Source organism: Lonchura striata, unplaced genomic scaffold, assembly GCF_046129695.1.
Source record: "Lonchura striata isolate bLonStr1 unplaced genomic scaffold, bLonStr1.mat Scaffold_85, whole genome shotgun sequence".
NCBI lineage: Eukaryota > Metazoa > Chordata > Aves > Passeriformes > Estrildidae > Lonchura > Lonchura striata.
This window is the reverse complement of record NW_027461188.1, coordinates 1,405,712-1,420,896: the sequence shown is the minus strand read 5'-3', so window position 1 is coordinate 1,420,896 and position 15,185 is coordinate 1,405,712. Positions and strand designations below refer to the sequence as shown.

Here is a 15,185-nt window from a genome sequence, read left to right as displayed (position 1 = left end):
TGATTGAATGCCATATTAAAACGTTTGCCAAAGTGTCACTGATTTTCTAAATTTCCCAGTAAAGGCTGTTTTGTTGCTTAGAGCTCCTGAGAAACTCTTGATAGTATTGCCCCAGTGCATCCAACTCAGAGGATACAAATTATTGTCACTCCATTTAAATATCTCCTTGAGAGAGTTTTTTAGTGGATGGGGGTCAGGGCTTGTGTGTCCTGCTTGGCACAGCCCAGGCAGGGCTTTCACAGCCCCATCCCACACTCCATTTCCCAGCTGGAGCTGCTGGTGCCTCTGAGTTCTGCTGCCCCAGCCCCAGGGACGCTCTCCTTGTCTGCCCATTCCCCCAGGGTCTCTGGGCAGGGATGGCCTCAGTGGGGGCTGCTGACATCCTCAGACACTTGGAGGCTGCTGCTGAATTTTCCTGCTCCACAGGCTTCTTCAGCCCTCAGCTCTTCAGTTCCGGAATTCAGTGCCCCAGGGATCATTAACATTCAGAACACCTTAACAAGCCAAGCCTCTGGGAATTATTTAAGTTTTCAGATCCTTTCTGGTTGATTACACAGATTTCAGGACCCTATTCAAACTGAATACACCGTATTTACAAAGACCATGAGAAAAGATTTCTTAGGTCCTGTTTAGTTTTATTATTTTTTTTACTGTTAAGAAATTTATGTGTGCAATCTCCAATTGACATTGAATCCAAGTACCTCCTCATGCAGTTTGAATAGATATGAAAATCAAGAGCCTTTATGGCTGACAATCCATCAGACTCTGTCCCTACCCCCACCCCACCATTTCCCCCATCCAAGCCCTGGCACTCAGAGCAGCCTTGTGCAAATCTCAGCTCCCTCCAGCCCAGGCTGCACCTGCAGGTTTCAGCTCCTTGGCTCCAACTCCCACCTGCTTTCTTTGGAGAAGGAGCTGCCCAGACACAGAGGGATGTTCACTTCTTGCCAGCCAACAAAGCCAAGGGAAGGCACAGCTCCATCAAATGCAAAAGTCATTCCTCTGCTGGATATTAAATCCACTGTGCACAGCAGACAGTCTCAGAGCAATGGAAAACACTTTCTGTGCCCAGCACAGATCCCAAAGTCCCCCCAAACCCTCCCTGCCCCAATTCTGCCCAGATTTGCTCTTCGCACACATGAGTCACAGGCTGAAGTCAGGAGCTCCCTCCATGCCCAGAGGGAGGGAAAGAGGGAAAGTGGATGAAGAGCTCTCCTGTGCAGAGCCAAGGTCCAAGTGCAACCCCTGCAGTGGGAACCACAACTTATCAAAGAGGAGAGCTGGAAACACCTGAAGGAAGAGGGAGAGGAAATAATAGATTGAATATTGGTGACACTAGTCAACAGGAAGATTAATATTTCTTCTCCTGCCACATGCAGGAAATTACTGTCTCTGGTGGGAAAAAATTGCTATTTCTTAAAATTACTCAAATGACCCAGATAATAAAGATGTCCTTGAATATTATGAAACTAACAGGTATTAAAACCTGCGCCCCTTTCCATGCAGACATCAGCTGTGTGCCCATGAACAGACAGTGCCACTTGTGCCCTGAGGTGCCGAGCTGGGATTGGATCTCTCCAAGAGGAGCTGAGGGAGAGCAGAGCACCTTGCAAGCTGCAGGTCCCTGCCAGCCCCGCAGGGCTCCTGTGCCATCAACATCTGCTCTGCTCCAGTCTGGAACAGGGCCCAGCACGGTGCCAGGACCATCAGAGAGCTGAGGTGTGTGCTGGAATTACATGCCCTCCCCATGGCACAGCAGCCCGGCATTTCCCTGCTCCAGCCTTGGTCTCCAGCACAGCCATGGAGGCTCTTTGGGCTCCTGAGTGTTCCTGCAGCCCCCAAGGGCAGCTGAGCTCTGCCTTGGGCACAGGCAGCCCTGGCCAGCGCAGGCCATGCTCAGCAATTCCTTGTCTGTGCCCGGCCTTGCTGCCAGCCCCGGCAGCGGCTGCGTGGCCCCTCGGTGGCCCTGTGCTGGCCCAGCCATGGTGCCACAGCCCCTGTGCAGCCCAGCCCAGGACAGGAGCATTGCGGCTGGGAACGGCCCCTGTGCCGTGGGGCCCTGGGCAGCCTTGGGGCTCTGTGCCCCATGGCCTCCCTGCTGGGCAGCCTCTGCCAGCTCCTGCCGAGCCCGTGGCACCTGTGGGGCTGCACAGACAGCCCTGCCTGGGCTCTGCCGGCCTCGGGGCCAGCAGAGAGGCGGCCAGGGCTGGCCATGGCCGGGAACAGGCCCTGAGCCCCGCAGGAGGATGGAGCTGGGCCACAGCCAAACTCAGCCCAGGGCAGAGCTGGGCTCAGCAGCCAGGGCTGCCCAGGGCTGGCACAGACAGAGGCTGGCGCTGACAAATATCCTGGGCCCCTCCCTGCTCTGTCCATGGCCCAAGGGCACAGAGCAGCCTCCTCTCTCGGGCTCTTGCCTGTTTTCAATGCCTGCCCAGGCGCTGGCCCTGCCCCACAAGGCCTGGGCTGAGTCCTGCCCCTGCCCGCTCAGCCAGGCTGAGATGGACACTGATGGTTTCTGTGCCAGGCTCTCCCAGCCCAGCCCAGCTCCCTGCCAGCTCTGCCAGCTGCCCTGAGCTCTGGGCAGCACCAAGGGCCTCTCCCCAGCACAGCCCAGCCGGCTCTGGCCCCACAGCTCTGCTCAGCCCAGGCTGCTCTGGGCACTGCCCCACGGCCTCAGCCCCTGCCAAGGGCACAGCAGCAGCTGCAGCTCAGCCAGGACTCAGCCCCACCATGGGGGAAGGGGCTTGGCCAAGGCCAAAGGAGCTCCCTGGCTGCCCTGCTCCCCTCTGCCTGAGGTGCTGAGAGCTCTGCAGCCCCTCCTGCCATCCCATCTGCCCAGGCCAGCACAAGAGCCCCGGCCCTGGGGCCCTCCAGAGCTGCTCCTGCTCCAGGCCCAGGGCCCATCCTAAAGCTGGGGCAAGGAGAGGGACCCTGCGGGACATGAACAGAATTGGACTTCTTGGGAGAAACTGTGAGGGGGAGCTGGGACGGAGTGACCAACCCAGTGACCTCACACAGCCCTCCTGGTATGTCACACAGCCCTTGTGTGACATCACACAGACTGTCTGTGATGTCACAGCCCATTTTCTTACCTACACAAAGGCCTCTGATGTCATAGTCTGCCCTATGATATACAACCTCTGCCCTATGATATCACAGCCAGCTCTGTGATGTCACAGAGATAGTCTATAATGCTGTAGCTGCTCAATGGCCTCACATAATCCACTCTGTGATGTCACTCTGTGAACTCATGTTACCAGATGATAAATTGTCTCCACCAGGTGAGCTGACACCTGGTGCTTGTTCTCCAAAACCCCAGGCCTATGGAAACCACACAATGCCCATTGTGGGACAAGGGGAACTGGAAGTTCACCAGCCTCAGTGTCCTGCCAGCTCAGCCAGGCCCACGGGAACATTGGGGTTCACGACCACCAGGGACCACCAGAGAGACCCCCAGGACAGAAGAACACATGGGTAAAGGGGAGGGGAAATATGTTAATGATTCTGGGGCAATGATTATCAGATGTGTGTTTAGTCCAGCACAATCAATGAATATGTGTGAAAAATACAGAAAATGAACAGAAACTTTCCTGCACTCAGCATGCTCGGCTTTGGGAGGAGCTATCCCCCGTGCATCCAGCTGAATAAAGAATGCTGCTTCTTAATGCTGCACTGGTGTTAAGGAGTTTTCTGTTTTACCAAATGTTTGGTAACACTCCACTCCCAAGGAAAGCTCTGTCTCCTGCTGTTCACAAACAGAGAAGGGCTGGTGGCAGATGTGGGGGTCGGAGGCTGCCTGGGGCACAGGGACCATGAAATAATCAAGTTTTCAATGATCTGTGACAGAAGGAGGGGCAGCAACAAAACTTCCACACTGGAATTAGGAAGGGCAGACTTTGGCCTATTTAGGATGCTGATTTGAGGAGTACAAAATCAGGGACTGATTTTTTTATGGGTAACAGCCCTTAAAAACAAAGGGGTCCAGGGAGGATGAACACATTTCAAGAAAGTAATCATAAGGGGGAAGGAGCGGCCTGTCCTAGTGTGTCAAAAAATGAGGTGGTGAGGAAAATGACTGTTCTGACTGTCCGTGGAGGTTTTGTGGGATCTCAAGGGAAAAAAAGGACTGACAACTCAGGAAGTGTTTAAAGATGTCAACAGGTTATAAAGAAAGAAAAGTTGAGAGGTGAAAACTCAATTAGTGTTTAAACTGGCAACTTCTCTGAAAAATAACATAAAATGTTTCTATAAATAAATTGTTAGCAAAATGTGGGATAAGGAGAACCTCTACTTTATATTGGATACAGTGGGGAATATAGTAACTATAAAGATGAGGAAAAGGCTGAGCTAGTTAACATCTACTTTGTCTCAGTTTTCAATATTAAGACAGATTGTCCTCAGCACAAAAGTTCTCCTGAGCTGGTAGATGGGCACAGGGAACAGAATAGGCCCCTGTAATCCAGGAGGAAGAAGCTGCTGACCTGCTGAACCACTCAGATGCTCACAGGTGTATGGGATGGGATGGGATCCATCCCAGGGGATGAGGGAGCTGGTGGATGAGCTCCCCAAGCTTCTCCCCATCATTCACCATCAGTCCTGGCTCACCAGGGAGGTCCCAGAGCACTGGAGTTGCCAGTGTGAGCCCATCCCCAAGAAGGGCTGGAAGGAGGATCTGGGAAGCTCCAGGCCTGTCAGCCTGACCTCGGTGCCCGGCAAGGTTATGGAACAGATCACCCTGAGAGCCACCACAGGGCAGCCACAGGATGGCCGAGGGGTCAGAGCCAGCCAGTGTGGATTTAAGAGGGGCAGATCCTGCCTGAGCAACCTGATCTCCTTTTATAACCAGGTGACCCACCTGTGGATGTGGGAAAGGCTGTGGATGTGTCCATCTGGACTTCAGCAAAGCCTTGGACACTGTCTCTGACAGCATTCCCTGGAAAATCTGCAGCCCACGGCTTGGGCAGGTTCTCTCCTGGCTGGGAGATGGAAGAGCTGGCTGGAGGCTGGGCCCAGAGAGGGGTGGGGATGGTGCTGCACCCAGCTGGTGTCCAGTCCCTGGTGCTGTCCCCAGGGATCTGTGTTGGGCCCAGTCCTGTTTAACATCTTCACCGATGATCTGGGTGAGGGGATCAAGCCCACCATCACCAGATTTGCAGGTGACACCGAGCTGGGTGTGAGTGTGGATCTGCTGGAGGGCAGGACAAGAAGACACAGCCTTCAGCTGCACCAGGGGAGGTTTAGGCTGGACAAGAGGAAAAAGTTCTTCAATGAAAGGGTGAGTGGGCATTGGAATGGGCAGGCCAGGAGGGAGGTGGCAGAGTCACTGTCCCTCTCCAGTGGCACTCAGTGGCATGGTCTGGGTGACAAGGCAGTATTAGGGCATTGGTTGGATTTGATGATCCCAAATGTCTTTTCCAGCCTCTTTGATTCTGTCATTCTGTGATGATTGGGACACTCTGGGACCATTGTGGCCCTGCAGGGCCTCGTGGAACTAAGAGGGCCATGGTGACCCTGTGCAGCCCCATAGAACCAGGGCTCCATTGTGGTGCTCTGGGACCCAATGGAACCAGGGAGTCCCTGTGACACTGGGTCCTGGTGGAACCACAGAGGCCATGGTGACACTGCGGGGCCTCGTGTGACCGAGGGGTTTCATTTCACCACTGTGACACTGCCAAACCAAGGAGAGCATTGGGAGAGTCCAGGGCCCAGGGGAACCAAGGGGCTGTTCTGACACTGTGGGGCCTCATGGAACCAAGGGGACACTGTGACACTGCAGGACCTTGTAACCAAGGGGCCACTGTGACACTCTGGGGCCTCAGGGAATCTGGAAGGCTATTGTGATACTGTGTGGGCTTGTGGAAACAAGGAGTCCATTGTGACACTGAGGGGACTTGTGGAAGCACAGAGAGCATTGTGACAGTGTGGGACCTCATGTGACCATGGGGCCTTTGTGACACCCTGGGGGCCCATGGAACCAAGGGGCCACTGTGAAACTGCGGCACCAACGAGAACATTGTGACACTGTGAACCCCATGGAACCAAAGAGAACATTGTCACATACTGGGGCCTATGGAACCAATGAGACCAGTGTGACAGTGCAGCGCCTGGTTTAACCAAAGCAACATTGTGACACTGAGGGGATCCATGGAACTGAGGACAACTTTGCAGAAGTTCAGCAAGTGGGATGTGAGTGTTGACCTGCAGGAGCAAAGGAGGGCTCTGCAAAGGGCCCTGGACAGGCTGGATCCAGGGCCCAAATCCAACAAGGTGAGGTTTAACAAGTCCCAGTGCTGGGTCCTGCAATTTTGTCACATCAACCCCTGCAGCGCTACAGGCTGGGGACAGAGTGGCTGGACAGCAGCCAGGCAGAAAGGGACCTGCAGGGACTGATGGACAGCAGGCTGGACATGAACCAGCTGTGTGCCCAGGTGGCCAAGAAGGCCAATGGCTCCTGGCCTGGATCAGGAGTGGTGTGGCCAGCAGGAGCAGAGCTTCTTGGCCAGCAATGATCTGTTCCCAGTTCTGCACACAGACATTGCTGCTGCAGCTTCAGAGAAGGCAACAAAAGGGCATCTCTGCAGAAAACGTTGCTTGAGGTACCTTTAGTTTCTTTAAAGCCACCAAGAGTGCAGCCCCTCATTGACACAGTCTGTGGCGACAGGGAAGGTGGAGAGAAACAAAATCAGAACTGGCAAAAGGAATGGGTTTTCTTTGTGGACAAGATTAAAAAAATAAAACAAAGAAAAAGAACCTCCAAAATGAAACCACCAAGAAATATCAAAGATGAGTTTTATTAAAAGTGATATGCAGAAACTGGCTGGCAGTTTAATGTTTCTGAAAACATCCAGTCATCAGTGTCCACACTGCAACCTTGAGCTCCTGGTTCCTCAGGCTGTAGATGAGGGGGTTCAGGGCTGGAGGCACCACCGAGTACAGAACTGACACTGTCAGATCTAGGGATGGGGAGGACATGGAGGGGGGCTTCAGGTGAGCAAACATGACAGTGCTGACAAAGAGAGAGACCACAGCCAGGTGAGGGAGGCAGGTGGAAAAGGCTTTGTGCCGTCCCTGCTCAGACGGGATCCTCAGCACAGCCCTGAAGATCTGCACATAGGAGAAAACAATGAATACAAAACAACCAAATCCAAAAGACATAGTAACAGCAATGAGCCCAAGTTCTCTGAGATAGGATTTGAAGCAGGAGAGCTTGAGGATCTGTGGGATTTCACAGAAGAACTGGCCCAGGGCATTGCCATGGCACAGGGGCAGGGAAAATGTACTGGCCGTGTGCATGAGAGCATTGAGAAAGCCACTGGCCCAGGCAGCTGCTGCCATGTGGGCACAAGCTCTGCTGCCCAGGAGGGTCCCATAGTGCAGGGGTTTGCAGATGGACACGTAGCGGTCGTAGCACATGATGGTCAGGAGGGAAATTTCTGCTCCAGTGAAGAACAGAAAGAAAAAGAGCTGTGCAGCACATCCTGTGTAGGAGATGGTGCTGGTGTCCCAGAGGGAATTGTGCATGGCTTTGGGGACAGTGGTGCAGATGGAGCCCAGGTCGCTGAGGGCCAGGTTGAGCAGGAAGAAGAACATGGGCGTGTGCAGGTGGTGGCCGCAGGCTACGGCGCTGATGATGAGGCCGTTGCCCAGGAGGGCAGCCAGGGAGATGCCCAGGAAGAGGCAGAAGTGCAGGAGCTGCAGCTGCCGCGTGTCTGCCAGTGCCAGCAGGAGGAAGTGGCTGATAGAGCTGCTGTTTTGCTGTGGCTGCACATAGGCCCCTGTTCATGGAGAAAATTACAGTGAAGAGTTAGAGGCGTTACCTGTAACAAAAATCAAAGACATTTCCCAAACCCCCTCCCCTGGAACACACATAGACAGCATTTTTTGTTCTACGCTTCTGGGGTTTTCTTCATAAACACCCTTATATCAGTCCTGCTGTTCCTGGAAATCAGAAACCCTCCGCATTTCTGCTGCACTCAGGGAGAACAGAATAAGTTCTGTGCGGCGAAGTGATGAGAGGAGAGTGAGGGGAGATGCTCTCTCATTCTGACCTCTTTTGAATTTCTCTGGGCTTTAACCTTTCTCTGGGGGAGGATGATCACCTTTCCACATTTTCCCTAAAAATGCCCCAGGTACAGGTAAGAGCAGATGGATCCACCACAGCTCAGCTCCACATTTGTAGGCAAGGACTCACATTCCTCATTTCACCCACCCAGCAGCATTTTCAGTCTCAGAACACCTCTGCCTTTTCCCATCAATCTTATAACTCAGAGATGCTCTAGGACAGGTTTGCATCCTTGATTGAAGCTCCCAGCTTGGACTGAAATCTCAGGGACACTTCCAAGTGTCCTTCTGATGGCACTGGATGAAGGGAGGTGCAGCTCCTTCCCTGGTTGCACTGCCAGCCTTGCCCAGAGCCGGGCACTGGGGACAGCTGTGTCACCCTGAGCCAGCTGTGCCCCCTGCCAGAGCCCCCAGTGCCGGGCAGCTGCTCCCAGCCCTGTGCTCTGCAGAGGGAACTGGGCCTGGGGCTGCAGAGCTGCCCCACGGCTCTGCTGCAGCTCTGCCTGCACAGGAGGGGCTGCACGCCTTGGAGCCCCGGCCCTGAGGGCAGAGGCTTGGCTGGGGCACAGGAGGGAGGGGGCTTGTGCAGAGGGAGGGGCTGCACTGGAGGGGATCCTCTGGACATCTCTAAACTCTCCCTGCCTCAGCATTTCTGGGTTTGGTTTTCTCTCCTTCCCTGATCTTCTCTCTGCTTCCTGGAGATTTTCCTCCTGCAGGTGTCTCCCTGTGCCTGATCTCTCCCTGCCAGCACTCCCAAACCCCAAATCTCTGTGCACTCTACTTGGCCTGACAGAACCCTGCCTGTTTGCAGGGCACTGGCTGGGGGCAGGTTCTGTTTGCAGCTTGGAGAAAGGACAGCTCTGTCTGAGCCTGATGGATCCAGGAAAGATGTTGCTGCTGCTGTCCACGGGCAGAGAGGCTGAAAGTACATTAGGGATCTCCTGTGAACCTACTGATCACTAAAAGCAAAAATTTGGATGCCTCAGGTACTTGCCAAATTTCATTGTTAATAATTCGTAATAAATCTTTAATATTTATGCCCCTAACCCAGACATTCTCCAGTATTAGGAAACTGAATGCGAAGTCATCGGAAATTTCCTCACTTTTATCAAAATCCCTTTCTTGGAAATATTATATGTCAGATCAGAAGCCCTCAGCATGTCAGAGCGTCATGATCATTTCACCTGCCCTGCACCAGAAATACTCAGAGTTGTACTCACAGGGTCTGTGGGCATTGGGATGTTCCAGCTTTAGGAGATCTCTCCAGGAGCTGCAGCTGCATTGTCCTGCAGCCAGAGGTTCCTGTGCCAAGGGCTGGCAGTGATTCTGCCCCAGGCACTTCTCAGCCCCTTCCCAGCCCTGACTGATTGAAGCTCTCTGTGCCTCTGTGCTGTGCCCGCGCTGGCTGCAGGCAGTGCCCCAGCCCTGCTGGGCTGGGAGAGGAGCTGCTCAGCAAGAGAAATGTGCTTTTGAAGCTCTGCTTGGTTACCAGGATCACCCTCTGTGCCAGGAGCCCAGCCCAGCTCAGCAGCACAGACACAGCACAAGGACTTTAATGACCCTCTGGGGCTTTGTGCTCAGGCTCTGAACATCAGGCCCTGAGAGGGAGCTGCAGAAACCTCTCCAGAAGTCCAAGTCAGAATCCAACTCCAAAGTTTCCTGGACTTTTAATGGGTCCCACTGAGAGACACGACTGAGAAAGTGTCCCCAGGCCCCAGGCAGATCAGAGAACTGGAGGCACTGATGCCAGGTGGGGACAAAGAGAAGCCAAGTCTTGGTTCCCTGGGGCACAGCAGGGTCTGTGCCACCAAGGGCTGTGAGGAGACACCTTGTCCTGAGGCCCTGGGGCCTCCTGGCACAGTCCCAGCCAGGCTGGGCACTTTCAGCCCCTGGTCCTGCCCTCAGCATCCCCCCCATGCCCACATCCCAGTGGCCTCAAGGATCTGCTGGAAGGAGTCCCTGGGGAGCCTTGGTCAGGAATGGCCCTGGGGGCTCCTTCATGCTCCCAGGGACTGCAGGTTTTTCAAAGGACTTTGGGTTTGGCTTTTGCCTTGCAGTCTCTGAGAGGTTTCTGCAATCACGGCCTCCAATATTCTGTTGTAATTAGTCTTTGCAGAGGCTTTGTCAGGAACAACACTCAGTGGGGCCCATTAATGCTTCAAGGTATTTCAGTCATTTTAAGGTACTTGGTGTTTCCCTTTTGATACCAACTCTGTGAGAGGTTTGTGCAATCATGGCCCAAATTATCTGATTTAATGAGTTGCTTGAGAACTTTTTACTGACACTTTGAGAAACTCAAGGTTTTTAAAATACTTTGGATTCTCCTTTCCACCCTGAGTGTATCTGAGAGGTTTTTGTTCAATCCTGGCCTCCAGTTCTCTCCTCCAAGGAGTCCATGAAGAGCCTGTGTTGGGTATGGACCTCAGTGGGTTCCATTAATGCCTTGAGACACATTTGGGTGTTTCCTCTTGACTTTGACTCCGAGAAAGGTTTGTGCCATCTCCTCTCAAGCCCCAAGATTCCAGGCCTCAGCTCCAAATGCACCATGGGGCTCATTAGGATCAAGCAAGACCTGACAAACCATGGCTCTGCCTAGATTTCCCTCTGCTCTAGTGCAGTTCATCAGGGAGTTTCTGTAGTGGTTTTGGTTTTTCAATTTGAGATTTCTTGGCCAATGTATTAATTAGTGCGGCAGGTTCAGTGTTGCTTGATTACCAGTGCACACACTAGAATATACTTACTCATTTCCTGCTCTGAGATGGGATTAGGAAAAAAGGCAAAGTAGGCTCAGAAGTTTAAAAGAAAAGTTTAAACTTCTAAAGAAAAGTTTATTAACAGTAACTAAAAGAAAGAGTAATAAGAATCAGAACAAAACTTTCAGAACACTTCCCATCTCCATACAACCTGACAATATAAAGAGACCAAATATAAAATTTTCTGTCAGCTAACAGGGAGAAAAGTTCCTCTTATTAATGTTATGGAAACTTATCCACAATGAAACAGTTATCTCATGGATATTCATTTCCATGAATAGCAGCTGCCCAGAAAAATCTGTAATTGTGAAGTCCCTCCCATTTTTTCACAGCCTTTCCCACAGCTGTGTTTATAGCCCATGTTAACTTATGGGATATTAGATTAAAGATGAGCTGTTTAAGAGCAAAAGTTGTTTTCACCTATTTCTGAAATCATCTTCATTTCTGGGAACAGTGGTCATCTGTCCCTGAGGGCACAGGCTCTCATCGGTTTTCTCTATTTTTCTCTGTTCAAACTTTTCATGAGATCACAGCTACTGCAACATTTGCTCAATTGAGCATGGAGGCTTTTGCTGAAATAAGTCATCTCCCCATACTTTTCAATGCATTATAGGGAAAAAGAGAGTCTGATGTATCAATGACATCCTTCTCCATAGCTTTACAAGAGGATTTCAGCCCCAAGATCAAGGCATCTCCTCATCCCTCCTATCTGGGACTCAACTTCCTCTTCCCTGCCCTCGGTGTGTTCATGTTGCTCCTCTGTGTGCCTGCCCTGTGTCCTTTTCTCTCACTGGAGGGAGGATGGCAGCACTGGCAGAGTCAATATGTCCCCTTGGCCTGCAGATGGTTACATGACCCTGGCCAGACTCGGTGGCCAATTCTAATTTTGGCCATGGTCTCTGGACATGAAGACCAGTTCTTTTCCATAGGAATGAAGGAACAGAGCACCATTGTTTTAGGGGCAGATGAGAAGTGACCACCAGAGGCAAAGACCAGCCAGAGCTGCCAGATCCTGTTCTTAGAGATACCTTGAATACAGGAAATTTTTTAGGCAGTGTCAGTTTTTGCCAATGGGCATCTGAAAAGACAGACAGTTCTTTTCCATACAAAGGAGAGCACAGAGCCCCAGTGCTCCAGAAGCTGTTGAGAGGCAGCCCTTGACATCCTAACATCAGCCAGACCTCTCAGGTGGCCCCTGGGAGGCCAAGCCAGCCAGACCTTGTCCATGTTCCCTCGCTTCCATGGGGCCCCACAGTGTCCCAATGGTCCCCTGCTTCCAGGAGGCCCTGAGGTGTCACAATGGCCCCCTTGGTGACACCAGGCCCAGAAGGGTTGGAATGGTCTCCATGGTTCCATCAGGCCCCACAGAGTCATAATGGTCTCTGGGTCCATGAAGCCCCACGGTGTCACCATGGTCCCTTGGTTCCATGGGCTCCAGTGGTGCCACAATGATCCCCTTGGTTCCATGAGGTGCCCACAGTGTCACAGTGATCTCCATGGGAAGGAAAGAACCGAGCCCCAGCGTGGCAGGGGCAGCCACCAGAGGCCAAGGCCAGCCAGGCTTGATGGTACTGGCAGATTTTGTCTGGGAGCAACCCTTGGATATAGGGAATTTTAGAGGTGGGATCCCAATTTCAGATATGGACACCTGGAGAAGGACAGTTTTTTCCATAGGAAGGAAAGCACAGAGCCCCAGTGTTTCAAAGGCAGAAAAAGAAAGAGGTGACTCTCGGGAGGCTCATGCAAACAGACCTGTTCTTCCTGGCAGCTTTTGTCATGGAGGAATCCTTGGATACACAGAATTTGGGAGGAGGAATGTCGATTTTGACCTCGGACACCTTGAGAAGGACAATTCTTTTCATTGGAAGGAAAGCACTGACCCCAGGGTTTCAAAAGCTGATGAGAGGAAGTCTCCAAGAGGCCAAGGGCAGCCAGATCTGTCTGTCCTGGCAGCTTTCACTTGGGAGCAATCCTTGGATGTACAGAGTTTTGGAGGAGGAATCCCAGTTTTGGCCATGGCCCATGGAGGAGAAGGAGAGTTCTCTCCCATAGGAAGGAAAGCCCAGAGCCCCAGGGCTTCAGGGCAGGTGAGAAGCAGCCCTCGACATGCCAAGGTGGTCAGGTGGTCCCCAGGAGGCCCAGCCAGCCAGACCTGGTCCGTGTTCCCTTGGTTTGGTGGTGATGCCTTGAGAGGCTGCCTAGAACCGAGCTAGGCAGTGTTAAAGGAATAAAGCAGGTATTTATTAAAAGGCCTTCAAGGGATACACCTTGGGCAGTACAAGAGCCTGGCCCTGGCTCCATCCTAGATGGAGCCCAGGTCATGAGTTTTCACTGGGGCAAACAGGGGGATTTGGTCTGGCAGGATGTGTAAAACAATCTGCTGTAATATCTACTTGTTCTCACACAGAGCACTTGGCTGCAGGGACACATTCCCATCGTTCCTGCCCAGGTTTCAGGATTCAAACACTGCTGTCCTTCCCAGGAGCTGTTCCTTCAGCTGCCTCGGGAGGGCCTTTTGGCCTCTGGACCCACACTCTGGCCCCATTATTAGCACTGCTGGATCCAAACCCTTTATCTCCATCAACAGCAGTGATTTGAAGTGGATCTCCTTTTTTTCCAATTGTTCTAAACCCTGACAATATCAATAATTGTGCTACTTTGTCATGGGTTTGAATAATCCAATTTTGTTCACTATTGTTTAACCGAATTACTTCAATTTCCCCTTGATAATCTGCATCAGTTCCTCCTCCCATGACATGAGCACTTTGCAAGGCCAAGCTCCAGTGAGCAGTTACCAAACCAAAGTGTCCTGGAGGAATCTGGATTCCTGTTCCTGTATTGCTAACTCTCATTTGCTTCTGATTTATCCTGACTAATTCCAGTGCATGAAGGTCCAGCCCTGCAGCCTCTGGGCTGGCCCTGCCAGGGCCATCACACCCAGAACAATTTCCCAGGCAGTCCCAGTCTCACTGCCCAGGGCTGTATTTGCACACTGGGAGCAGCCGTGCACAGCCAGGGGGTTTCCATTTCCCCAGGGGCCATTGTTAAGGGCATGGAGCACATCTGGGAGATGGGTTCTCCATGGGGACAGGTTCCCAGCACTCATTCTTTAACTGCTCTTTTAACAACCCCTTCTCCGCCTCCTCCTCCTCGTCTTCCTCCTCATCTTCCTCCTTCTCATTCCCATCCTTGTCCTCATCCTCATCCTCCTCCTCCTCCTCCTCCTCCTCCTCCTCCTCCTCCTCCTCCTCCTCCTCCTCTTCCTCCTCATGCTAGTCTTCCTCATCCTCCTTGTCCTCTTTCTCCCCCTCGTCCTCCTCCTCCATTTACTCGTCCTCCTCCTCCTCCTCCTCCTCCTTCCCCTCCTCCTCCTCCTCCTTGTCCTGCTCATCCTTATCCTCCTCCTCCTCATCGTCCTCCTCCTCATACTCATTCTCCTCCTTCTCCTCCTCCTCATCTTCCTCCTCCTTCTCCTGGTCCTCGCCATCCTGCTCGTCCTCATCCTCCTTGTCCTTCTCATCCTGGTCCTCCTCCTTTTCTTTATTCTCCTCCTTGTCCTCCTCCTCCTCCTCCTCATCCTCCTTGTCCTCCTCATCTTCATCCTTTTCTCATCCTCATCCTCCTCCTCCTCGTCCTCCTTGTCCTCCTCTTCCTCCTCCTTCTCCTCCTCCTCATTCTCCTCCTCATCATCATTCTCCTCATCATCCTCCTTGTTCTCATTCTCTCTTCTTCCTCCTATTCCTCCTCCTCATCTTCCACCTCCTCTTTATCCTCCTCCGCCTCCTCCTCCTCCTCTTCCTTGTCCTCCTCTTCCTCCTCGTCCTCCTCATCCTCCTCGTCCTCCTCCTCATCCTCGTCCTCCTCCTCCTCCCCCTCCTCCTCCTCTGAGTATGGTTCTCAGGATTCAATGACTCTAGGATTCCAGGAACTTGGAACTCTGGGATTCCATGGCTCTGTGACCCCATGGATGGATTCAGAACTGTCTCCAAGGCCACAAGGGAACGTTGGTGCCGGCGGGAGGGGCTGCAGTGCAGGGGCACCAACAGCTGAGAGGCGACTGCAGCTGCTGCTGCAGCTGCTGCTGCTGCTGCTGCTGCTGCTGCTTGTGGGGGTGCTGCTGTCAGGGGCAGGTCCCTGGTGTGGCTGAGCGTTGCCATCTCAGCCTGCGAGCTCCTGGGAGCTCAGGACAGAGCCAGGACTGACCCAGGTTGGCACTGCACTTGAGGACAGACACAGAGAATGGAAAGTGCCCACAGAGTGGTTCCAAGCAGGTCTGTGGGAAGGAGGAGGGAGGGAGGATGAATCCCCTGCCCAAGGCTGCCAAGGGAAGGCTTTGGGAGGGAAAGCAAGTCTTAACCTGACACTAAGTCC

General features: G+C 52.7%; 3 protein-coding genes across 3 annotated transcripts in view; 1 reads left to right on the top strand and 2 right to left on the bottom strand.

Annotated features, from left to right (window-relative positions):
* LOC110469778 (uncharacterized) overlaps positions 1-15,185 on the top strand; it is a gene marked incomplete at its 5' end in the record, with an annotated part of 706,345 nt that overhangs the window by 453,127 nt on the left and 238,033 nt on the right. The gene's annotated exons all lie outside the window — the stretch shown is intronic.
* The window catches only part of LOC144248772 (uncharacterized), a 157,129-nt gene that overhangs the window by 74,758 nt on the left and 67,186 nt on the right, over positions 1-15,185 (bottom strand). The gene's annotated exons all lie outside the window — the stretch shown is intronic.
* Positions 6,826-7,839, bottom strand: LOC144248751 (olfactory receptor 14J1-like). Its single transcript, XM_077790744.1, has 2 exons — positions 7,818-7,839; positions 6,826-7,775 (listed from the first exon to the last, which is right to left on the bottom strand). Exons 1-2 carry the CDS (start codon positions 7,837-7,839, stop codon positions 6,826-6,828), a joined length of 972 nt encoding a protein of 323 aa, XP_077646870.1.